The following is a 26,436-nucleotide window of genomic DNA, read 5'->3' as shown; positions in this document are numbered from 1 at the left end:
CTTTTAGCAAAATTATTTGCCTATTGTGCTAAGTAAAGGTTGTAGGAGGACACTGGTGGAAGCAGGGAGACGGTTGCTTCAATAATCCAAATGACAGATAATGCAAGGCTGTCACCATACAGGTGGTAAACAATGGTCACATTCCAGGTAAATGAAGACAATTTCCTAACTGACTAGGGTAAGAGAAAAAGAAAAATCAAGGTTACTCCAAGGTTCAACTGTGGTGTACTTAGTCACTCAGTCATGTCTGACTCTTTGCGATCCCATAGACTGCCGCCCTCCAGGGACCTCTGTCCATGGGATTCTCCAGGCAAGAATACTGGAGTGGGTTGCCATGCCCTCCTGCAGGGGATCTTCCCAACCCAGGGGTCAAACCCAGGTCTCTGCATTACAGGTGGATTCCTTACTATCTGAGCCACCAGGGAAGCCCAAGAACACTGGAGTGGGTAGCCTATCCCTTCTCCAGAGAAGCTTAGACTAGGGTATAAGAAAAAGAAAACTCAAGGTGTACTCCAAGTGGGTACACTTGAACAAGTTGAAGCCTGGATTTTTCATTAACTGAGATAGAGATCTTGGTTGAGGAAAATTGTGGGTGTGGATTAGAACTTGGGTTTGGTCTGTGTTAATTTTGAGATGCCCACTGAACTTCTAAATGGAAATCACAAGAAGGTGGTTGGAAACACAATGTTGAAGTTCAGAGAAAAGTTCCTGTATATAGATGGTTTTTTAATTCATGAGAACTAGATGAGACTATCATTAAGTGAACATAGGTATAAAATCAAAGACACACCAGGACTGAGCTGTATGTAACTTCAACATTAAGAGATCATGGAGGAGGGAAAAAAATAACGAGACTAAGGAGGAGCAACCAGTAAGGTAGTAGGAAATCAAGAATATGATGTCTTGGTAGCAAGAGTGAAGAAATTTCAGTGTTGTTGTTCAGTCACTCAGTTGTGCCCGACTGGATGGAGAAATGAGAAACTGACTAAAAACAGGTACATGGAAACTCTTTGGAGCAACAGAAACACATCTTGCTTGGTATGTACATAGGTGTGTGTATCACTTCAGTTGCACAGTCATGTCTCTTTGTGACCCCATGGACTGCAGCACTCCAGGCTTCCCTGTCCATCACCAACTCCCAGAGCTTGCTCAAACTCATGTCTATCGAGTTGGTGATGCCATCCAACCATCTCATCCTCTGTCGTCCCCTTCTCCTCCTGCCTTCAATCTTTCCCAGCATCAGGGTCTTTTCAAATGAGTCAGTTCTTTGCATCAGGTGGCCAAAAGTATTGGAGCTTCATCTTGAGCATCAGTCCTTCCAAAGAATATTCAGGACTAATTTCCTTTACGATGGACTGGTTTGATCTCCATGCAGTCCAAGGGACTTACAAATCTTCTCCAACACCACAGTTCAAAAGCATCAATTCTTTTGTGCTCAGCTTTGTTTACCGTCCAGCTCTCACACCATACATGACTACTGGAAAAGCCACAGCTTTGACTAGATGGACCTTCGTTGGCAAAGTAATGTCTCTGCTTTTTAATATGCTGTCTAGGTTGGTCATAGCTTTTCTTCCAAGGAGCAAGAAGAGTCTTTTAATTTCATGGCTGCACTCACCATCTGCAGTGATTTTGGGGCCCAAGAAAGTAGTGTCAAATTTCAATGACTTATAAACTGTCAAATGCTCTAACAGGTCAAGTAATATAAAACTAAGCATTAGATTTAGCAATATATTGATATTTGAAGACCTTGAGAAAAATAGCTTTAATGGAGTGATAAAGCTAAAACCCTAATTTGAGTGAATTTCAAATGAGAAATAAGAGTTTGAGACCATCAGTATAGATAAATTTTGAGAATTTTGCTCTAAAGGATTCAAGCTACATTTCCATATTATGGAATTTATTATCAGAAAAAAATGGGTGCTTGATAATTCCATGAGAAGCAAAGCCTTAATAATAAAAGCAGAAAACATCAAGAGGAGGAGGTAAAGTAAAAAAAATGAAATGAAATGAAAATGGACGCAGTATGTCTATTAGGATGATTTTAGATGATTTTATTTAACAAATACTGATACATTGCTGTCAGGCACTATCCAAGGATTTATAAATACAATTCATTGAAGAAGCTTCTGATTCCCAAAATTCATTTGAGACTGCCCTTTTCCCAATCTTTAATTGTATTAAGACATGAGCCCACAATTTCACCTTCTTCTCTGTTTATACTGTTACCCTAAATGAAGTTATTCAGACCCATGGCTTCAAATGGTATCTATTTACTGATAGCCTTTAATTATGTATACCCAAGCTCCAACATTTAATATTTTAGCTTGATAGGAAAGTGAAATTTTAATATTTTGGATTGTTGTATTTGCAATTTTCCCAAAATGGACATGTACTGCTTCTTTTTTAAAAGCTAAAATTTTTTTTCAAAGGAGGTAATTAATTCATGAACTAATCTCCCCACAGATAAATAAATTAAGAAGACTGACAACTGACCACTGGATCTAGCAACATGGTAGTCACTGGTGTCCTTAACAAAATCTAATATGGTGGAGAAGGGGGAGAAAAATCTGCCTGGAATAATCTGGCAGTTCCTCAAAGTTAGGGTATGGCCCAGCAATTACACTCCTAGGTATATACCCAAGAGACTTGAAAACATTATGTCCACACAAAAACATATACCCAAACATTCAGAAAAACACAGCAATATAACATCCTAGTAGCCAAAGTGTACACAACCCAAATGTCCATAAACAAATGGATAAACAAAGTATGGTATATCCATACAATGGAATATTAGCAATTTAAAAAATTAAGTATGAATGCATGTGACAGCACAGATGAACCTTGAAAATATTAAACTCAAAGAAATCAGTCACAAAGGAAAATATACTGAATGGTTCATTCCATGAATATGACTGTCTAAACTAGGCAAATTTATAGAGACAGAAAGTGTATTGGTGTGTTGCCAAGGGATGCGGAAAGAAGGGTCTGGGGAGTGACTGCTAATGAGTATGACGTTTTCTAGGTGGTAATGAAAATGATCTAAAATTAGATCATGTTGAAGGTTACACAACTCTGTGAATAACAACTATACACTTCAAAAGGGTGAAATTACAATATGCAAATTACCTTAATAAAGTTGTTACCAAAAAAAAGGGGGGGGCAAGAGAATCTAGTTGACACTCAGTTTGCATTTGTTTTATTCCCTCTCAGTGTCTTCTGACTTTCTGTTTTCTATTTTGTTGCCAATGTCCAGGTTTTATTTGACCTTACTTCCAGAAATTTATTATTTCTTAAAAATAACCTTTTCCTCCTTTCCCTTAATTCCTATCTCTACACCACTCTCCAACTCTCCAAAGATAACCAGAGATTAAAATGTCTGGCTCTATTAAGAAAAGCTACACTTTACAATTTTAAGAAGTATTAAATGTGGCCATGTTCAGATTTACTTTTCACACAATCTTAGTCATATATTTACATATTTCAAAAAAAGGTAACATTTGCCTAGAGATAACATACCACTTTAAGCAAACAACACATTATATAGCCTGAATTCTAAAACCCATTTTGTATCATATGAAACTACTTTGTAAAAATTACAAAACAAACATCCCTCACTCTTGAAAAATGTTTGAATTTTTTTAACAATGCTGCTATAATACATTTTCTTTCATGAAATTTAAGAAAAACTTACAACAACGGTGAGTAGAAGGTATTGTCATTTTATGGGTAAAGAGACATATATAAAGATACAAGCCCACTGGTAAAGCCAAGTTTTGAGTTGATTTCCTATCTTGGATTATATAATTTTAAAAGTATACAATAATTAACTATTGTTGGAATAACATCTGGGCAATTTAGCTAAACATACAAATAACAAATATTCAAACTTAGGGAATTCTAGTTGAAGTAATAGAAAAATAGAAAATTTTTCCTTCCAAAAAAAGGTATCTATAGACAAAGATTCAGATATCCCATGAGTTATTCATAAAAATCAAATGTGAGTTAACCTTTTCTGTATCTTACATAAAATTTTACAATCAGCTGATGAAAAGACAACTTTTACATTCAAAAGCACTTTCAGAATGCCCTATAACTAACTTAATGCAAAAGTGTATGAAAAAACACAGCTATTTCACTGATGCCTGTAAGAACAGCCATTTTATTATTTTTGATGCATCTTCTTACGCATTTCTTCAAGAGCTGCTTCTTTCTCTCTCAGCACTTGCTTAAGTCTTCTTATCTTTTCATCTCTAATGGTTTCTTCTAACTCTGGTGGTGTCATTGGGAAAATATCTTCAGTATAATTTTTATTAAAGGAATGGCTTTGTTCAAAAGCTGTACTTGAGCTCAATGTGTCTTTTTCTTGGTTTCCATGAGTACAGTGCTCTACCTCAGTTCTTTTTTGTTCTCTGGTTTTGTTGCAGCTTGTGAGTATGTTATGGTTTGACACATCTGAAGTTGGTAAAATACTGCTAATGAGCTGAGAACTGGTGACATTAGTTCCTCCATTTATAGTTGTGTTATTAACACTATTGGTTCTTCTCTTCTTTGGCTGATCCATCTTCTTAGTGGTTTTTGCTTTTCTTTTCTTATCAATACCCTGCTGCAGTTTTGAGTAAGACTTCAAAAGAAAAATAAAATATTATTGCTGTATACTGTACTCTTGAATTTAAAAATATGTCCAGTTACAAATATTTAGACATTAAATTTAACTCAACAAAACTACTGAGAACAACTACAGGAAGAAAGTAATGTTTGCCACTGTATGGTATCAAAGTGAATGGCAATGTCCCAGTGACAGTCACTGAGAATAAATTGCCTATTTTCCTGATTAAGTCAACTATTAGAAGCTATATTGATCTACTACAAAAGCGTAACAATCATTTGTGAAGAGCCTAAGAAATAGAATTTATCTAACATTTTTTTTCATCTGTACAGTAGGCGTCTATGAAAGATTATCACTGGGAAAGGTTGACTGGTTTCTGATCTGAAGTTCAGGATATTCAACAACAAGGAAACATTTATAAGTAGAATGACAGTAGGCAAAGTTACAGGGATTTTTTGGTTTATCATTATTGTGTAGATTTCTCCTAAGGCTTATATTAAAAGCAATACTGTAGTGAATATCTACATGCTTATATTTTCCCTACATTTCTGTCATTTATTTTCCTTTTTAAATTTTTTTGGCCACACTGTGCAGCTCAAGGGATCTTAGTTCCCTGAGAAAGGATTGGGCCCTCGACAGTGAGAATGTGGAGTCCTAACAACCGGACTGCCAGGGAATTCCCTAAACAATATTTTAATTAACTGGGGATATCTTCTTACTTGTGCATATCTTATTTTCTTTTATGTTTTGGTATAATACATATAGACGCAATATTGGTAAGAACTATCATTCATATTAATGCATAAGACTAAAAAATAAAAATCAAGAAAATTAATACATTCATGTATCTTTGGAGTACCTACAAAGGATACTTTAAAACCTATTACCTGTGTTCACACGTACACGTGTTCCCCATCCTGAACCCCCACCCGTGGCAGATGCATGTTGATGTATGGCAAAACCAATACAATATTGTAAAGTAAAAAATAATAATAAAAAAAAAGGAAAATAAATAAAATCTATTACCTGTTTTCTCCCTTCCTCCTTCACTATGAACTCTGCCTCTTTGTAAGTTTCACTCTTCACCAAAGGGCTAATGGAATCAAAACCTTCTCCAGAGCCCAACTGCTGAGCAATCCGAGTAAGGTACACTCTCAAATCTTTAGTGATACCAAATATCTTTTTAAGTTCAGCATCACTCTTCAGATATGATGCCTTATTGCTTCTTCGTTGAGAACTGTTCTTGTCATTTCTTTCCTGAGTAACTTTTTCTAATGTTGATGCCATCTCATTCTGGATCTGGAAATAGAAAAAGAAAACACACAAACAATACTGCCAATTACTTAAACTATTTTATCACACTAGCAACTAAGTAATTACCTCATCTTACTTAAAATGCCATGCTTTAAAGTCCTAAATGGTTGGACTGCATTACTCTTACGTTACCACCCACACTTTAGAAAGCTGAACTTTACTGGGCAAAACCAAAATGCTCCCCTACAATTTTACTTTCTTGTACTAGGAAAGTAACAGGCAGTCAATTCTCAAACAAATGAAATGAGAATACAGACTAATAACAAGTTGAAGGTAATCTATATGACAGTATGTTGGAAATTGTCATTTTTTGAAAAACTCTTATACCTTTAATCAATCGTACTTCATGAGAATTTACCTCCTTATATCCCTGGAGTTCAATGAATTCTGTACAAAATGGGAAAATACTGAGATTATTAAGTAGACCTCTAAGTACAAATATTTAGAGGTCACACATACACATATCTTAAGTAGAACAGAAATAATTATGTGGATATGTTGGGTAACTGAATGAGGAGTCAGAAAGAAGGGCTAGAAAAGGAAAAGGAAACTTGTATATTAAAAAAAAAAATCAAGATGTTGATAAATTTTTTCCACATATGAATGAAAGGTGTTAATTAGTCAAGTCCTACCCTTTCCACCATCTACCTAAAAAACTGCCAGATAGCTCCCTACCACAAAACAAACAAACATCCCAGCTCTCCTCTATGCCTAACATTAATCTCTTCATATACTAAAAGTAATCTCTTAAATACATGTATGTATATGTACTTATGTGTACAAATATAAGCATGCATATATATATTTACACACATAATTTTACGAAGCTTTGACTTCACATAATCCTTGTCCAACTCTTCTGAATCTTGTTGCTCTGTGATTTGTTTAATTTTGCTCTGAAGATTTGGCATGCCAAATGATTCAAGAGAAAAATACTGTTTGGCCTCTATTATACTTCTCAAACATTTCCCTCAAATGAAAGCTTTGGCTTAAGCATTCACCTGTGTATGATATGTATATGATGAAAAGGAGGATGGGAGAGGAGGGAAAAAGAGGTATCACAGATAACTAAGAATCAAGAAAGAAAAATGTTCTATATACATAAGATAAAAAGAACACCCTGACATGGGAAAATTACCTTTGGTTCTTGGTCTCTGAAAACACACTGTTGTGAAGTAACAGTTGTTGCATCAACAGAGGAACTTATTTTCTCTATGCTCTGGATGATATTTCCTTTCCTGGGGGCATTTTGTCCTGTACTAAATCCATCTGGTAAGACTGGCTTTGAGAATAAAGTCTTACTCTGCTTTAAGTAGTTAATAGATTGGTTCATACTATGTGGGTTTGGGGCAGAAAGAGATGGTTTCTCCACTTTCTTATTCTTCTCTGCCCTTAAATTGGCCATGGAAGCAAGCTGAGTATTTGAAACTGATTTTGTCTCCATCTGGGAAGATTTACTTTTAGCCAAAACAATATTTACAACCTCTCTGGATATTTCTGTGACTGGACTTGAACTCACTATCTGTGATGCATCTTTTCTTGGTGGAATATCAGAAGAAACTGAATTCGGTTTGTCAATTAGTGATGGCAAAACATCTGTCCCCTTTTTAGCCAAGAGATAGACTTTCCCATTAAACATAACCAAAGCATTATCTTTAATAGGCATACTTTTGGATTGTGTCCCAGTAGGACTGATGGTACTCAATGGTGGCATATTTACAGTATTATCTCCCAAATTTTTTCTATCTACAAAAGTTTTTAAAATCTTTGAAGCCACATTATTTGAAGATTTAACAGGAACAAGAGATGGAGTGCAAGGCTGTAGATTTTCTTGAAAAATCCATTTCACTGGAGCAGCTTGAGAATGCTGACCACCTTTAAACTGTGTCTCTTTAGCAACATTCATTGGAATCTGTGTGGTGTTTAATATCATTGGCTTTGCTATTTCTGTAACAGGTTTTGGGTAAATGTTTTGAAAGTTCTTGGTAACTACATTTTTCACTGTATTTACAGGAGATACATAAATAACAGTAGGTATTTGGGAGGGCTCAACTGTTCCTGAGGTACTTGTGGTGGCAGTTGCAAGTATCTTTTGCTGAACTGAAGGAGGCAATGATGACGCTGGTACAGATTTCACTTCAGCATGGGCTGGAATCTGTAAATGATGCCCAGAAGGCAAAACCGGAGACTTCACAGTCATTGGGAGATTCTGGGTATTTACTAAAATATAAGATGAATCATTTTGTGTTGAAGAGGGAGAAACAGCAAATGTTTGCATGGTGAGTCCATCAACTTTCACACCATGACTCTGAACTTTAGAAACTGATGAGGTAAAATTTTCAGTTCCCACAGAAGTAACTCTAACTTTTTCTGCTGTATCTACTGTTCTTGTAAGAAAATAGTTTGAAGAACTGGCTGGCTGAAAAATGGGCAATTGAACTGATGCACTTGTGGAAGAGCTGGAAATCTGAGTCTGAAAAGTAACTTGAACTGGACTTCCTGTATTCCCTTTCAAAGCATCAGACATGACTGAAGATTGAACTAGTGGCATAAGATTTCCAGAGGAATTAGGAATTGGAAGTAATTGCAGAAGGTTTTTTCCATCCGAGCCAATCGTCTGAACTACTTGGTACATGCAGCCTGAAACACTTAAAAAAAGATTAAGTAAATAAATACAACATACTACATGGTATATACATTTTATTTAAAAACAAGTACTTGTAAATATTTTTTTAAAGTAAAAGTTTATAAAAGTATGTAATTTGACACTTTGAGTTTTCAAAGTGAAATACTGCAAAAGAAAGATTTTGAAGTAGAAGAGATAATCAAAGATATAGCAAGCTTTGATTTAGATCTTCTCATATGATTAGGCAATGCATATGAGATACTAGCATTTATTCTTAAAACTAAAATTAGACTTTCCTAAGGTTTTATCTTGTATAAAATTTCACCTACTAGAATATGCTCCTCTTAAACCACATATTCTCCCTTCTTCCTTAAATTTTCTTCTAGTCCTTCTTCTTTACTATTACTGACCGTGATTCTCATTTTACCTCCATTTATGTCATTCTATTTCCCTCGCTCTTTTCTTTCCCTAGCTAATCTGTTCTGTGTTCTTCCCACTGATAATGACAAGTTCTACTGTCAGCTATTCTTTTGCTCAACACATCTCTTAAGACACCACCTTCATGCGTCACATGTCTGGAGACTAAACTGAGTTACTCATGTAGGAAGCAAATTCTTCTTTGATTTCAGTACGTTTGACATTTAGTACTAAATAGCTCTTGGTATGGCAATTACTCATATTAGTTTCAACTGTCTGTCAATCATATTTTAATAGCAACATCATTTCAGCTGAATGGCTTTCAATGAATATGGGATATGAACGACATCATTCACTATAAACTATCAAATACACTGGAAGTCAGTATTCCTTTTTAACAGCCTATTTTGATGCTGATAGTTATTAGCTATTACTTAGCACAGGTTGTCTGATTTTAAAGAAAAAATCAATACATACCAGTATCAGATTATATAATTAATTATCTGTAGATTAGTTAAATGCATACACCTAAAGCTATATACCTAAAACCAACCTTCAGCTCTTGGAAAATACTAAACCCTTTGTATGGGAATCAGGGTCCTCACACATGCTAATTAGTTATTAATTAGTTATTCTTCATCCACCCATGTAACTTAAGTCTCAACATAAATGATATTTCCCAGAAGATACATCCTCTGGCCACTTTTAACTACCCTTCTTCCTCCTTCATAATTAATAACATTACATCTGTTAACTTTCTTCAGGGTACATATATCACAAGTTTTTACCATATCTTAATTTTTTTTTTCACCAGTTTATGTATTGTCTCTCATGCTCAATTCTAGCAATATGGGTACAGAGTCCATGTCCTATACAGTTAACACGGCTTTATATGACTAAGATCAGATGAAAAAAAATTAAGAATGAAAAACAATGAAATAATAATTAGAATTCTCAGTAGTGTAAAGGTATGTTTTACTGCCTAAAGGTGTTTTTTAAGCCTCAGGTATTAATACAAATCAAAGTAAAAAATTCTATGCAGTACACAAGCTAAGAATGCTTTTTTAAAATCTTTTTTTAAAAATCGCAAGTATTTTGTGATATGTAAAAATTATGAATTTCAAACTCACTGATGGACAGGGAGGCCTGGTGTGCTGCGGTTCATGGGGTTGCAAAGAGTCAGACATGACTGAGCGACTGAACTGAACTGACCCATAAATAGTTTTATTAGTACAGAGTCACCCCTACTTTTTATGCACTGTACATGGCTATTCTCATGCTGCAACAAGAGTTCAGTAGTTGCAGAAGAGATTATATGGCTTATATAGCCTAAATATTTACTATCTAGCCCTTTACAGAAAATGTTTGCTAGCTTCCAATGTAGTTCAACCCACAATCCCTAAAAGAACTTAAACTGTTGAGTACATGAACATGTAAATAGGCAATTATCATTGAGATGATGATCTATTTGTATGACAATAAACATGCTTACTCCTTTCTTAAAACATTTTCTTCCCAAGGCTTCCTAGATACCATATTCTTCTATCTTTGTAGTGGTTCCTCAGTCTTCTTTGCCAACTCCATCCTTGAGTCAGCCTTAAAATGTTGGAATTCAACAAAGTTTAAAGTGAACTCGTCCTACTCAATAAGCTTTGCCTCAGATGATTTATTTTATATACATGACTTAAATTACCATTTATATATCAACAACTCAAATATTTATATCTTAGCTCTTTTGAGTCAGTCTTGTATGTCCAACTTCCCTCTTGACATTTCCATTCACAATCTCAAATGCACCTAAAACTAAACAGTCTTTTCCAATGTTCTTCCTTCAGTAAATGGTATCCCAACTATCTTGGATGCCTAAATCTAAACAAGTAATTCCAGCTTTCTAACCATATATATCCAACCTATCTCAAAATCCTGTTGATATTATTTCCTACATTTCTCTTGATCTAGTCAACTGTTTCCAAATCAGTTGTTCCCACTCCAGTCTATCTCTGGCTTGGTCTGTTATAGTAGCTTAACAACCAATCTTTTCTTTAGTCTATTGTCTTCTCTTCAAATTACTTAGCACTCTTAAAGCTGGCTGGCCCTTCCCTACTTAAAATGTTTCATCAGCTTCCCACTTTCTCTGAGGTAAAAAGGAAACCAAGAGATTCTGAGGCAATTGAAGACAAAGGAAGAAAGAGTTTCAAGAAAACTGGGTAATTCCACTGAAAGTTTCTGAGAGACCAAATAGAAAGCAGATTAAAAATGTATACAGGAATTAATGGCATGAGGATCACTGATGGCATTAAAGGATAGTTTTGTGTGGAAAGAAATCGGTAGGAGTGAATATGAAGAAAGAATATGAAAACAGCAAGGATAGATAACACTTTGATGAACTTTGGATGTAAAGGGAAAGAGAAAAACTGGCAAGTAGCTGGAAACTAAATGGGGTCAAAGAGGATTTTTTTTTTGTTGTTGTTGTTTTTTAATGTTAGGTGAACTAGAGCAGCAGTCCCCATTCTTTTTGGCACCAGGGACTGGTTTCATGGAAGACAATGTTTCCATGAACCAGGGTGGGGGGATGGTTTCAGGATGATTGAATCACATTACATTTATCATGCATTTTATTTCTATTATTATTATATCAGTTATTACATCAGCTCCACCTCAGATCATCAAGCATTAGATCTGGAAGCTAAGGATCTCTGAATTTGAGCATGAATACTCATGTGAGTCACCAAAAGGAAGAGACTGGAAATAAAGGAGAAAGAGGGATAATTAATAATGTAAAGTTTGAAAAAGAGGTAGGAAATTGAGACCACAAGTCAGGTGAAGAGACTAAAATGGAGGAATCAACCTACCTGACTTCAGGCTCTACTACAAAGACACAGTTATCAAGAAAGTATGGTACTGGCACAAAGACAGAAATATAGATCAATGGAACAAAATAGAAAGCCCAGAGATAAATCCATGCACCCATGGACACCTTATCTTTGACAAAGGAGGCAAGAATATACAAGGGAGTAAAGACAATCTCTTTAACAAGTGGTGCTGGGAAAACTGGCCAACCACTTGTAAAAGAATGAAACTAAAACACTTTCTAACACCATACACAAAAGTAAACTCAAAATGTATTAAAGATCTAAATCTAAGACCAGAAACTATAAAACTCCTAGAGGAAAACATAGGCAAAACACTCTCCGACATGCATCAGAGCAGCTTCCTTTATGACCCACTTCCCAGAGCAATGGAATAAAAGCAAAAATAAACAAATGGGACCTAATTAAACTTAAAAGCTTTTGCACAATGAAGCAAACTATAAAAATACAGCCTTCAGAATGGGAGAAAATAATAGCAAATGAAGCAACTGACAAAGAATTAATCTCAAAAATATACAAGCAACTCATGCAGCTCAATTCCAGAAAAATAAACGACCCAATCAAAAAATGGGCCAAAAAACTGAACAGACATTTCTCCAAAGACATACAGATGGCTAACAAAGACATGAAAAGATGCTCAACATCACTCATTATCAGAGAAATGTAAATCAAAACCACAATGAGGTACCATTTCATGTCAGTCAGAATGGCTGCGATCCAAAAGTCTACAAGCAATAAATGCTGGAGAGGGTGTGGAGAAAAGGGAACCCTCTTACACTGTTGGTGGGAATGCAAACTAGTACAGCCACTATGGAGAACAGTGTGGAGATTGCTTAAAAAACTGAAAATAGAACTGCCATACAACCCAGCAATCCCAATGCTGAGCATACACACTGAGGAAACCAGAACTGAAAGAGACATGTGTACCCCAATGTTCATCGCAGCACTGTTTATAATAGCCAGGACATGGAAGCAACCTTGATGTCCATCAGCAGACGAATGGATAAGAAAGCTGTGGTACATATACACAATGGAGTATTACTCAGCCATTAAAAAGAATACATTTGAATCAATTCTAATGAGGTGGATGAAACTGGAGCCTATTATACAGAGTGAAGTAAGCCAGAAAGAAAAACACCAATACAGTACACTAAAGCATATATATGGAATTTAGAAAGATGATAATGGTAACCCTGTATGCGAGACAGCAAAAGAGACACAGATGTATAGAACAGTCTTTTGGACTCTGTGGGAGAGGGCAAGGGGTGGTATGGTTTGGGAGAATGCCATTGAAACATGTATATCATATGTGAAATGAATTGCCAGTCCAGGTTTGATGCATGATACAGGATGCTTGGGGCTGGTGCACTGGGATGATCCAGAGGGATGGTAGGGAGAGGGAGGAGGGAGGGGGGTGCAGGATGGGGAACACGTGTATACCCGTGGTGGATTCATGTTGATGTATGGCAAAACCAATACAATACTGTAAAGTTACAACACACACACACACACACACACACACAAATACGAGAAAAACTTAGCTAGGAAAAAAAAAAAAAAGAAATAAAAAAGATGCAAAAACAGTCTTTCAGCAAGAATAAGCTGACTTTAGAAAATATCAGAGTCATTAGACACTGTAAATGACCCAGAGAGGTAGGTAACGATCATTAACTTACAGTTATACCAACTGTGCTGGTTAGTCTCCTTGTTTTACCAGGTATAGCCGAAGAGCAAGTGTTATCACTAAGTTCACCCAAGGTTGCAGTGGCTTCAGAAGGGTGTAACAAAAATCAAAGAGCAGCAAATGATTTTAGGGTATTGAAAATTTTTTTCAAATAATCAAATGCAGAATCTATACTAGATGGGATGAAACTGAGAATATAAAAGTCTAACATTTAGGGAGAAAGGGGATTCCCTGGTGGTTCAGACAGTGAAGAATCTGCCTACAATGCTAGAGAGCCGGGTTTGATCCCTAGGTTGAGAAGACCTAGAGAAGGCAATGGATACCCACTCCAGTATTCTTGCCTGGAGAATTCCCCAGACAGAGGAGCGGGGCAGGCTACAGTCCATGATGTTGCAAAGAGTCGGACGTCACTGAGCAACTAACATTTTCACTTTTTCACTTTCATAGGGAGAAGATAAAGGGAATGGACTGAAGGGCCAGATAAAAAAGTCAGCATGGGAGTACTTAAAACAACTAAGCTAAAATACAGGAACTGTGGTGTTTGGAAAGCAGGATGCCTAAAACCAAAATTTTGTAAATGCAGCAATTTCATCTGATAACAACTACAGAAGTGGATTGATGGTGATAGAATGGAGAAAACACTGAAGAAAAAGATCTGTGTACTGAAAGACCAGGTGACAAAAGAGATTACCCATATAGATGCTGAAGTCATTTGGATTAGAGAGATGATTAGGATGTGGGTGCTTACATTCAATGACAGGAAGTGGGTACATGGTGTTAATGAACCACAGTTAACTTTCTGTTGCTGATATGCTAGAAAGTTGACTTGAAGCTCATGTCTTCTGCAATCTATTCCCCCCCCCCCCCCCATATTCTACACCTTCCTAACACGGTTTCCATTGTGTGCAGTCTTTCTTTTGTCTTTCTTACTGTTCCATTTCTTATTAATTTTCTGCATTTTAAGCATCCAACTATGACTACTCCTGAAAGTACAGTTCTTGACTATTTTCTTTCAAGACATTCCTTTGTAAATCAACCATATTTCAATAAAAACAAACAAACTGTTTTTAAAGGCATTCTTCCATAAAGACTGCATCAAGGTAACAGTTCAAAGCTTCATCTATTATCTTAAATTATCTCCTTTGCAATAATGACTCTATTATTTATCTCTCTTCCTATTCCTTATCTCAATTCCATATTTGTAACGTCTGACCAAATATTTTCACTTCTAAAACCATTAAAGTTAAAATTACTCTGTACTGAAAACTAATACTTTCTTACCATCCAGTCATGTGTCAGCATACTATTTTCCAAGTCACTTAGGTCTTAAAATACCTAGTGATCTCTATCTTTACCACCCTCCTTATTCAACTTTAATTCACTCAGAGCACCTTGTATAGATACCTAGATACCTACAAAGGATAAACATACAATAAATGTATACTGAATGAATCACCAAGTCTACATTTTTTCCTTTTACATCTCTTCTTCATATTCTCTTTCTTCATCATCACCACTTCTACTTCCTAGATCAGACCTGTGTCACCTTGTGTCCTGACCTCATTATCTCATCCCTATATTTTTTGGCTTTGACTTTTAAACTAGATTGCTTGATTGCAGCCATTATTATGATGTATCTCTGGCAGACTAAATCATTGTTTTCATCCTGTTACCTTCTTGCTCAAAGTTTCAATAATTCATCACTGCCAACTCAGTTTGATGTTAAAATCATCTACAACCTAGTCTCAACCAATCTCCTATAACATCTCAACATAAAATCTCTGGTCTTATCATAAAGGTCTTTACTATTCTGGATTGTCCCATGTACAATATTTACTCTAACTATTCGTCATTTTTTTTTTTTCCTTCTCTAACAATTTAAAAGTTATAAATTGAGGACCAATCCATTTTCTCTACGAAATATCTCCTAGACACTCAAACTCACATTAATTTCTCCCAACTTGGTATCCCTAAAGCACTCTTGTTGTTGCCATTAATGCCAGGAGTTATATAATGCCTTCTGTATTGTCTTTATTAGTTAATTTTTAAAAATGAGTAAACTATTGTTTTCCTCAGTAAGGCTGAAACTCCTTATGGTCAGAGACTATATCATTTATTTTGCAATTGTTCTTCCAATACCAAGCACAGAAGACCCTAACAAAATTATATAAAAAATAATGCAACTCTTTGAAATATTTCAAACATATTAAAATGCCTCAACACCTGTATTGTTTAGTTAATGTATGTCATCTGTCAGTAATATCTGGCTAACAGATTAGAAGTTTCAACAGAACAGAATCCATGCTTTTATAATTAATTATTTACATAGTGGAAAACACATTTTGGACTTCCCTGGTGGCTCTGATGGTATGGAATCTGCCTGCAATGTAGAAGACCTGGGTTTCATCCCTGTGTCAGGAAGATCCGCTGGAGAAGGAAATGGCAACCCACTCCAGTATTCTTGCCTGGAGAATTCCATGGATAGAGGAGTCTGGCAGGCTACAGTCCAAGGGGTCCCAAAGAGTGGGACATGACTGAGCAACTAACATGCAGTCATTTAAGGGCTTCCCAGATGGCACTAGTGGTAAAGAACCTGCCTGCCAATGCAGGAGACATAAAAGTTGCAGGTTCGATCCCTGGGTCAGGAAGATCCCCTGGAGGAGGAAATGGCAACCCACTCCAGTATTTTTGCCTGGTGAATCCCATGAACAGAAAAATCTGGCCAACTACAGCCCATAGGGTCACAAAGAGTCAGATACCACTGAAGCGACTTAGCACACACATAAACACGTTTTAATTAGCACAGCAGTTAAGCAAATCACACAGGCTTCCAATAGGTCATTCACATACTTTATTATATGACCCCTGTATTCATTTTATAAAAAATATTTATACTATGCAAACTCTTTTTAAATCTAATCCAGAGTTTTTTCCTCTTTTCCACTTCCCCTCAAAAAAGGGATGGAAAATACAGTCTCTTCTATGTCGGTATATCAGTAGAGATTTATATGATCTGCCAGAGACCTACTCATATCTATGTTCTCTATATGTAATAGAGCAACTGGCACACTGTTAACAGTATTAGCTAAACTGAATCCTACAAGCTGTAATTTTTAAAAAATCCATGATTTCCTAGTAATAAATGGAATGAGTTCTAAAGATTATTTGGCAAAACTAATACAATTATGTAAAGTTTAAAAATAAAATAAAATTAAAAAAAATAAAGATTAAACTGAAATGCAGAATGCTAAGGAAAGAAGTGATAAACCAGGATGAAATTCATACTTCTTCAATCACTATACATTTTTTTCAGATACAGAAGAGACATTCCATTTAAGATACTAAAGATTATATTCTTCTAGCTAAAGTTAGAACTAAAACTAGAGCCAGATTTTGCATCCCATGTTCTGGTTAGGCCACTTAAAGAATAATAAACATGCTAATTACTTTAAATCAATTAGGATTTGAACTGAGAAATTACATTGTAAAGTTATAGTTTTAAGACTTTAAAAGAGAAGAGAGAAATGCATTAGAAGATTACTGGCTTCTAATCCTAGCTCTCCCAATTATTAATTGACTTTGGTAAACTTAATTTCTTTGAATCTCTCTTTCTTTATTTGTAAGTTTTGCTATAACTGGTTGGGATCCTGATAAGCTCCCAATACATGCTAGACATTATCTTCCATTAAAATATTATAATTTCTGTCCAAGATCAAATAAATGAATCAGGTAATCATTTGAAAATGTGAGAACTTAGATATTAAATAAACTTATTATATAACTTTTGACATTTTTGACTTTTCATTTTGAATGAAGCATTTACAGATTTGATACAGAATCATAAAAATTTTGCAGGTTAGGACTTTTCTGATGGTACAGTGGATAGGAGTTGTCCTGACAATGCAGGGGATGCAGGTTTGATCCCTGGTCCAGGAAGGTTCCCCACATCACAGGTAGCTAAAGCCCACGTGCCACAACTATTGAGTCCATACTCTAGAGCCCGTGAGCCACATCTAATGAGCCCCTGTGGTGTAACTACTGAAAACAATGTGCCTAGAGCCTGTGTTCAGCAACAAGAGAAGTCAGCACAATAGGAAGTCTGTGCACCATGACCAAGAGTAGCCCCTGATCACTGCAACTCGAGAAAGCCCGTGCTCAGCAACAAAGACCCAGTGCAACCAAAAATAATTTAAAAAAATTTTTGTAGGTTAATAAACATTTTGTAGATAATTTCACAAAATTTTCAACTGCTAAGAGATTTTTTCCAACTTACTCTCTATGATTATTATAATAATCTCTATAATTATTCTCTATTATGTACACACATAACATATACAAATACATAATATAATAATATATATAACATATTTCATATGACATTATATGTGTAACATGTTGTTATAAATAGTTGTCATTAACTCTAATCCTTATAAACAGTCCAACAAGGTAGGTACTGCCATTCCCATTTTATAGTTGAGAAAACGGAAGTTTAGTAATATTAAAGAACTTATTCAGAATGACATGCTTTCTTAGGCAATCCCATTCACTTTGTTGTATTTACTTTAGCATAACCTCAATATAATATGGTCCTCAAAATTCATGCATAAACTGAGATATTAATGAGAAATAGATTTCATTTAACCAGTATAGTATGTTTCTCTCTCTCTTACACACACACACACACTCAAATCACATAAACAAAGATAATAACAACTGTACAAAACTACATGCACACCAAACTGACAATGAAACATTTTATAACCAAACCAAGTCCCATGCTGAGGACACCCATTTAGCTCCCTATTTAAGAACAAAGGGTCAAAGGTGGATAGAAGCCAACTGCCAATCACATGGCATCCTAATTCCTATTATTGTAGGATATATTATCACAGGCTTTTATTATAATTCTTCTAAGCTGATGACTCACAAGTCTCTTTGTGAACTCTGACTCTCAAATTTCCAGCTTTGACTCTACCTGAATTTCAGATTCAAGTATCTCACTGATTGCTTTCTTGGTGTATTCCTCATCTCAATTAATTTGATAATATCTGCCCAGAAAACTGGCATCATAATTGACCCACTTTTCTTCATACCAATTCACTGACAAGATCTGCCCATTTGTCTTTCTGTATTTCTTTGAATCCAACCCTTGCTCTACATTCTAGCACAGACTTTCAGAATCTCTGAAAGGACAACTGAAATAGAATCTTTATTCGTCTGACTCGGCACCTCAAATCCACACTGTCATCAGTTATCTAAAATGACACGTGACTGTAACAGTTCCTTTCTTAAAATCCTCAGAAGGGTCTCCAATGGAGAGAAGTCTAATCTCTTTAGCAAATCCTTATGAGCTATCTATTTATCCTGCTTGTAGTATAGACTCAAACAGTAAATACCAATTACTAGTAAATACATCATACTACCTTTTTTTTTTTTTTTTAAATCAATTTCCTCTGCCTGGGTATAGCCTTCATTCATCTTTTACTTGCACAGCTAATACTTAATATTCCCCAACTCAGCCACTCCAGAAACCTTTCCCACAATTTCCTTTCTCTATGCCCTCACAGGATCATCCTGTGCATATTATTATTAACAAGTGTATTATAATTCCCCCTAGATGTTAATTTTTTCATGGGCATGGTCCATAGCCTATTCTTTAATCAGTCTGTCCATTTAGTACAGTTGGTCACACCATAGGCACTCAGTGAACAGCTTTTAACCAAATGTTTTAACTATAGTAAGTGATGAACTAGAACATGAACCTAGGTCTCTGTAACTATCTTCTTTCTCTAACTCTACCAAGGTCTTTGTACCTCAACTGTACCATTCTGACTCCTGGTTTTCTCTTTACATATAAAGTTCAAATCTAAATAAACTTAATGCCTACTATCACAGATATATCTACCAGATTTCTCCTTTGTACTATAAGATTAAATTTGGGTTTTACATTTTATACCCTGATGAATTAAAGACACACTTTTAAAGCGATCAACATTCTGTATTACATTACTGAAAGCTTTTACAGCAGGAAAGAGGTAACTCAAAAAAAATCCAAGTATCCACAGAAAATCATATAATAATTTTAAGCTTGTAAAAAAATGATTTTGTACAATAAAAATACCATCAGATATGTAAGACCATGAAGCCTCCAAAAAGCTAAAGAGCAGACATTAATCCACATATTTACAAAAGTGTCTTTGAATGTCCTGCAGATTAATTATAAAACAACAGAATAGGCAAACAGTAACCAAAATAAATGTCAAAGAGCTTCAGAAAGGCATCTGGCAAATGTCCCAAATATGTGATTTAAAATCTAAAGGACTTGAATAAAAATGCATTCAAAGATGATAAAAATGCATAAACCAATGAGTTAATTAACTCCAAATAACTGATAAATGTAGAAAACATAATTCAATTTGCAATGTTTTTAAATATAGCCAAAAGTAGAAACAGGATAATTAAGTACACAATAAACAAAAAGTAAGGTTCTTACCCTAATTTCTGGTATTTAAAAGGAATGAAACCCTGAAACAAATTGTATTAAACTAGGATAAATCAAACGTTATCAAATATGCAGGTATTAAGACAAGATACAAGAAATCAGCAACCATTAAAGACTAGTTCCATTTTTGCGTATCCATACAAGGCACTATCTCTGCTCTTTCCCTCAACTTCCACCAAAAATAAACCAACAAAAAACAGACATGCACAAAAGCTGGCTCTTGTTATGATCTGAAATATAATGGCTCTTTCTTGGCAGTTTTCAATGCAGTTTTAGCGAACCACTTTTGATGACCATTTCGTTTTAGATTATTATGCATGCTTTTCTTAAGTGTTTATCACAATTAGGTTTCATATCTATTCGTAACTACCTACTTTCTGGGCTAAAATTTTTACAGAGGTAAAATCGTATCCTTAAAATTATAATAGCTAACATTTAAACAACGTTTTTCTATTTTTACTTCGCTAAGTATTTTAGTATATTCATTATTTTAATCCTTAAAATACCTCTGGGTGTTCTTACTTACAGACTGGAAACCACGTCATTTGGCCTCACAAATAGTAACTAGCAAATCAAGGATTAAACCTAGTGATACTGTTTTCTTCAAACATAAATGCTCTTCCATGATTTTTACATCTCCATTTCTATGGTTTCTTCTTCACATTTTCTTCTACAGGGACTCAAACTTTTTTTTTCACCACTTATTATACACTCACAAACCACTGATAATTTAACTTAAAATATTCTACCTTAGCTTACAATTTTGTTCATTTTATTTCATCTTGAATAATATGTTTTAAAAAAATGAGTTAGTGATACACTATTGTCTAAATTTACAAATAAGTGTCTAAGAAATACAGGAATCTACCTCTGATAAATGTAGTTCCTTTACATATACATCCAATTTGAGATGGCATTCTCATTACACCCGCTTCAAATACGCTGTTCCAAAGGATTTTACATGATAATTCCTCTATTTTCATTTTTTAATATCTTCAAATAAAGCTATCATTTGAAAAAATTTTTTAAAATTAATTCCCTTTTTCCAAAACAAATTTTGTTTCTATATTCTTATCAATTACCCTCCCCCCACCCCCCAAAAAAAGCCTTTCCTTCCCACAAACTCTTACATTACAGCTATTTTCCCTGACGGTCCAGCGCCACCTGTGCTGCACTTGCTAATCCGCTCTGATTGCTGCGTGTTTTTCTGCCAGTGCGCGAGAATCTTCCAGAAGATTTTGGTCATACAGGCGCGCCGGCCATGTTGATCTTCCTCTCCCATGGAGATCTACTCTGTCAGCCTATGAAATTCAGAGGCTGGAGTCCTGCGGCGCCAGGGCAGAGGCTGACTGCGTCAGACTCTGAAGGGGGATGTGCTCTAAGGGATCTAAGCGCCAAACTGCCGCGCACTTTCCCTGGAATGCTCACCCAGAGGGATCAAAGGCGTCTGAATTGCAGAACCTCAGGAAACGACGGCCGACTCGACATCCTGCTAAGAGACGGGAGAGGGGCCGCCGGGTCGAGGGAGATTAGAAACCGGTACTTACCAATGCGAGGCGTTGCCTGACTTTTCCTCTGTAGGTTTCAAGAAGACCCTCTGTGGGTTATTGGACATTTTATAGGGTTGGGAGGGGCCAATACATCCAGGAAAGGGGGCAGTATCGGGGCCGAGGTCCTCCAAGGGACGAGAATGAGAGCGAGAGCGAGAGAATGTTGGGCTGTAGTTGTCCCGGAGCAATTCAGAGGGGTTCGAAGATGAAAGGAGGGAGATGGCAGGCTCTTAAGAGGGTGTATCCTCAGGCTTCGGAGGGAGGCGGCGCAGCCACCAAAAACCGGAAGAATAGAAGAGACTGACGGGGCGGGTCCGTCCCTAGCCTCTCAGAGAAGGGTCTCGAGTCTCCACCCACTCAGGGCCTGGGACTTCGCTCCACAGCCGCCCGGAGTCAGCGCTGGAGGCGTGGCCTTAATGGCACCGCCCCTATGGGTGCCTGGTCAGCCTTAAAGACCGAGCCAGAAGGGCCCGACCAACCCCGCCCACCGAAGCCGCCAGCTAGCAAAGCTCAGCCTGCCAGCTTCCTGTATCGTCACATCCGGTCGCCAAGATGACTGGCTCGCTAGCGCCCCGCCCTTATACTTCGATCCAATCAAAGGTGCTGTCTGCCATCTCTTCTTCCGGATCAAGTAACGAATCGCGAAAGAAAATTCTCCAGATGCCTACGCAAAATAAAATGTTTCCGGGGCAATCGCGAATTTCCTCCCTTTGTATTTACCGCTGGTCTGTTTTCTTTTCCGCCCGTGCTTTAAAAGACATTGGAGGGTTCTTACGTAGTCATAGGAACTTCCGGAGTGAGAAAATTTTAAGACGCCTGCCTGTGGCAAGCGCCTGTTCTATTGCTACTTCCTGTGGGTTTCTCGGGGTTTATTCTCTTACTTAAAGGTTTGCCTCGAGACTTAACCTACGCTCTCCCTCCACCCCTTAATACTTGCTGGAAATAACACTGTCATATAGTTTCTTCAGTCCCTAAAAGTTTCATTTCTTGTATTGACTTACTTTTTGGCATTTTATCTGACTCTCCAGAGAAATACTTGGCAGATGTCTCTTGATTACTGTTGTTAAGTCTCTTATCTGATAAACGGGTTGACTCTTTGGCTTCAGCTGGGACTAGGAGAAAGTTGTGGGAGGAGTGGTTTCAAAGATCTAGTTTTATCAGCTACCAGCAGTAAAAATGTAAACAGGCTCATACTGTTCAAATTTAGGAGACTCATGTATGGTAGCCAAGTTAAAGGTTTATTTTGGTCTTTTATAAATGCTGGTTAGTCATTCTCCTAACTCGTTAGTGAAATGATGAAAGATCTTGACGTCTCTATTATCACAGAGTAATACTTTTTAACTACTATTCACTCTTTGTTAAAGATTAATTTTGGTGATATCGAATCCTGTGTGTGTAAGTGGTATTTATCTTTTAGTCAAATATCCCTATGCTAAAGAGGAGGCAGAGTGTTGAGCCCTTTTTACTATCTTGGCTTTGATTGTCCTCCTGTCTGTGAAAGCAGAATTACTTAAATGAGTTGCCCATTCTTGGCTTGTTTCATTTTTCTCACCACTCATTTCTTAACTTTTGCGTTTTTTAACTTCTCCTCACATTCATCAGCACTTCTCATAAATTAAGCTTATTGTCACAGATTGGGTTCCCTGGGAGGCAGACTCTTCAGATAGACTTTGGTGGGCAGGAAGTTTATTAGGGATCAGTGTCTGTGGAAGGAAGGCATGTTGTTTAGCTGTAAGTCCTGTTAGATTCTTTGTGACCCCATGAACTGTAGCCCAACCTGTCTCCTCTGTCCATGGGATTTCCCAGGCAGGAATTCTGGAGTGGGTTGCCATTTCCTTCTCCAGATGATCTTCCCTACCTGGGAATTCGAACCCAAGTCTCTTGCACTGGCTTGTGGATTCCTTATCATTGAGCCACCAGGGAAGCCTTAGTTCAGTTCAGTTCAGTCACTCAGTCGTGTCCGACTCTTTATGACCCCATGAATCACAGCACGCCAGGCCTCCCAGTCCATCACCAACTCCTGGAGTTCACTCAGACTCACGTCCATCGAGTCAGTGATGCCATCCAGCCATCTCATCCTCTGCCGTCCCCTTCCCTCCTGCCCCCAATCCCTCCCAGCATCAGAGTCTTTTCCAATGAGTAAATTCTTCACATGAGGTGGCCAAAGTACTGGAGTTTCAGCTTTATCATCATCCCTTCCAAAGAAATCCCAGGGCTGATCTCGTTCAGAATGGACTGGTTGGATCTCCTTGCAGTCCTAGAAAGGAAGAAAAGGGAGCAAAGTTGGGCAGAGGGAAAAATTAGGTTGTGATGCCCAGTCTTAACAAAGCCCTTCAAGGATCCCACATACAGCAATAAAATTAAGATGAACTTTTGAAGCCTTCCCAAGTGGGATTCAGGCTTTTCCAGGGAAGGGTGCATGAGCTTAGGTGAGGAGGATCTCTTTAGCCAAGGCAATTACTCAAGGAGGCATAGCTAAAGCATGTCTGCTGGCAACAGTCCCAGTTGGAATGTTGGCAGAATAAAACTTTCATTTCTCAAAGAAGTTCTGGGAAATGCATTAAAGTGTCAAGTGTACTCATTAAACCACTCATTCAGCTACTTCAGTTGATGCTGTTTATCACATTTATTTATATCTTTATTCGGTTCAGTTCAGTTCAGGCACTCAGTCATGTCTGACTCTTTGCGACCCCATGAATTGCAGCATGCCAGGCCTCCCTGTCCATCATCAACTCCAAGAGTTCACCCAAACTCATGTCCATCGAGTCAGTAATGCCATCCAGCCATCTCATCCTCTGTCGTCCCCTTCTCCTCCTGCCCCCAATCCCTCCCAGCATCAGAGTGTTTTCCATTGAGTCAACTCTTTGCATGAGGTGGCCAAAGTATTGGAGTTTCAGTTTCAGCATCAATCCTTCCAAAGAACACCCAGGACTGATCTCCTTTAGGATGGACTGGTTGGATCTCCTTGCAATCCAAGGGACTCTAAAGAGGCTTATCCAACACTACAGTTCAAAAGCATCAATTCTTAATTGGTCAGCTTTCTTCACAGTCCAACTTTCACATCCATACATGACCACTGGAAAAACCATAGCCTTGACTAGATGGACCTTTGTTGGCAAAGCAATGTCTCTGCTTTTGAATATGCTATCTAGGTTGGTCATAACTTGCCTTCCAAGGAGTAAGTGTCTTTTAATTTCATGGCTGCAGTCACCATCTGCAGTGATTTTGGAGCCAAATAAATAAATAAAGTCTGACACTGTTTCCACTGTTTCCCCATCTATTTCCCATGAAGTGATGGGACCAGATGCTATGATCTTAGTTATTCAGCAGCACGTTAATCCTTCTACTTGGCGCCATTGGTAATGTATTTTCTTGGATTCCCTCCTACTTTTTTGTGTACTCCTTTTAAGTTTCTTTTGAAGTTTTATCCCTCACATGCCCATTAAACAGATTTCCTTAAATTTGATCATTGATCCTTTTATTTTCTCAAACTATCCTGTCTCCTAAAGTGACTTTAAACATGCTTGTGGTTTCAATGACCACCTCTAGCCATTTTTATCCTAACCAAACACCTACATAATATTACATGGCAAGCACTACCCTAAGTACTTTACAAATGTTAACTTGTTTACTCTTAACAGCAGTGAAAAATGGTACATTCGATGGAGAAACTGATGCACAGAGAATAATACAACAGCATGGATAAAGGAATGAGACACCAAAGAGAAACAAGAGCATATTAAGATAAAGATCTTGTTAGCTAAAAGCGTGACAAATTTAAGCAACAACTGACAGAAATGAGTAGATTTACAAACCAACAAATGTAGAGGATGGTTTTATAGACATTTTTCTCTGAGAAATTAATAGTTAAAACATACAAAAGCTAGGCATAGATTTCAAATTTCTAAACAATGCAATAAGCCAGATCGGGACATCAGGTGTGTAAATAACTCTCCACTCATTGAATAATTCACATTATTTTTGAGACCATGTAGAATATGTATAAAATAACATACTGGATTAGGATTAATACTATAAATACTATGTTTACCAACCATAAGTTGGTTAAAATTATTCAGATAATTAAGAATAGCTTTAAGACATATTTGGAAACTGAGTAACCTGTTACTTGAATTAAAGATGAAATTATAGTGGAAATTAAGTGATTTAAATGTTTGTCATAAAATAACAATATTTAAACACATGAATTACATATGTTGTAACTAAAGATTCTGCATGCTGCAACTAAAAATATTTGAAAAAGATCCCACATACCACAAGGAAGACCTAGCATACTAAAACTTAGACACAACACAGTCAAATTAATTAATTTTTAGAAAGTTAAGAATCCAATTTAGACATGTTTTTAGAAGCAACAGAATACCAAAGGAAACAAGAATAAGCAAGTGAAGTAAATAACAATAATAATGCAGTAAGTTAATAAAGCCACAAGCTGGTTCTTTGGTAAAATCAACACTAGAGATAGACGTTAAGAGAGATTAATCAAGAAAAAAAAGAGCAAAAATACAGAATAAAACGTGGAAATAACTATAAATACAGCAGATATTTTTCTTCACAAGTACTATAAATAATAATTATAACACAACATTTGTTGAATCCTGCTACAGTGATGAGCTAAGAACAGCTGTTTCCTTCCCCTATATTATAAAAGGAAAACATATTCTAAGAACTAAGAACATTGTTGGCTTAAAACTCAACACTCAGAAAACTAAGATCATGGCATCTGGTCCCATCACTTCATGGGAAATAGATGGGGAAACGGTGACAGACTTTATTGGGGGGGCCTCCAAAATCACTGCAGATGGTGACTGCAGCCATAAAATTAAAAGACGCTTGCTCCTTG

General features: G+C 36.7%; 1 protein-coding gene across 4 annotated transcripts; it reads right to left on the bottom strand.

Moving 5' to 3' along the window:
- Positions 1-2,026: 2,026 nt before the first annotated feature.
- On the bottom strand, positions 2,027-22,268 carry LRIF1 (ligand dependent nuclear receptor interacting factor 1). 4 transcript variants are annotated; one of them, XM_055584778.1, is made up of 4 exons: positions 21,570-22,268; positions 7,062-8,563; positions 5,636-5,908; positions 2,027-4,624 (listed from the first exon to the last, which is right to left on the bottom strand). In XM_055584778.1, the coding sequence occupies exons 2-4, from the start codon at positions 8,556-8,558 to the stop codon at positions 4,166-4,168; spliced, it is 2,229 nt and encodes a 742-aa protein (XP_055440753.1). In that variant the 5' UTR covers positions 8,559-8,563; positions 21,570-22,268; the 3' UTR covers positions 2,027-4,165. The 4 variants fall into 4 exon arrangements, with proteins under 4 accessions (XP_055440753.1, XP_055440752.1, XP_055440754.1 ...); XM_055584777.1 differs by having other exon boundaries at positions 7,062-8,571; positions 21,570-22,267; XM_055584779.1 differs by lacking the exon at positions 7,062-8,563 and having other exon boundaries at positions 21,570-22,179.
- Between the last annotated feature and the right edge of the window lie 4,168 nt (positions 22,269-26,436).

Source organism: Bubalus kerabau, chromosome 6 (assembly GCF_029407905.1).
Source record: "Bubalus kerabau isolate K-KA32 ecotype Philippines breed swamp buffalo chromosome 6, PCC_UOA_SB_1v2, whole genome shotgun sequence".
Taxonomy (NCBI): domain Eukaryota; kingdom Metazoa; phylum Chordata; class Mammalia; order Artiodactyla; family Bovidae; genus Bubalus; species Bubalus kerabau.
Note: the sequence above shows the minus strand (reverse complement) of the source record. Positions and strands in the feature narration are given on the sequence as shown.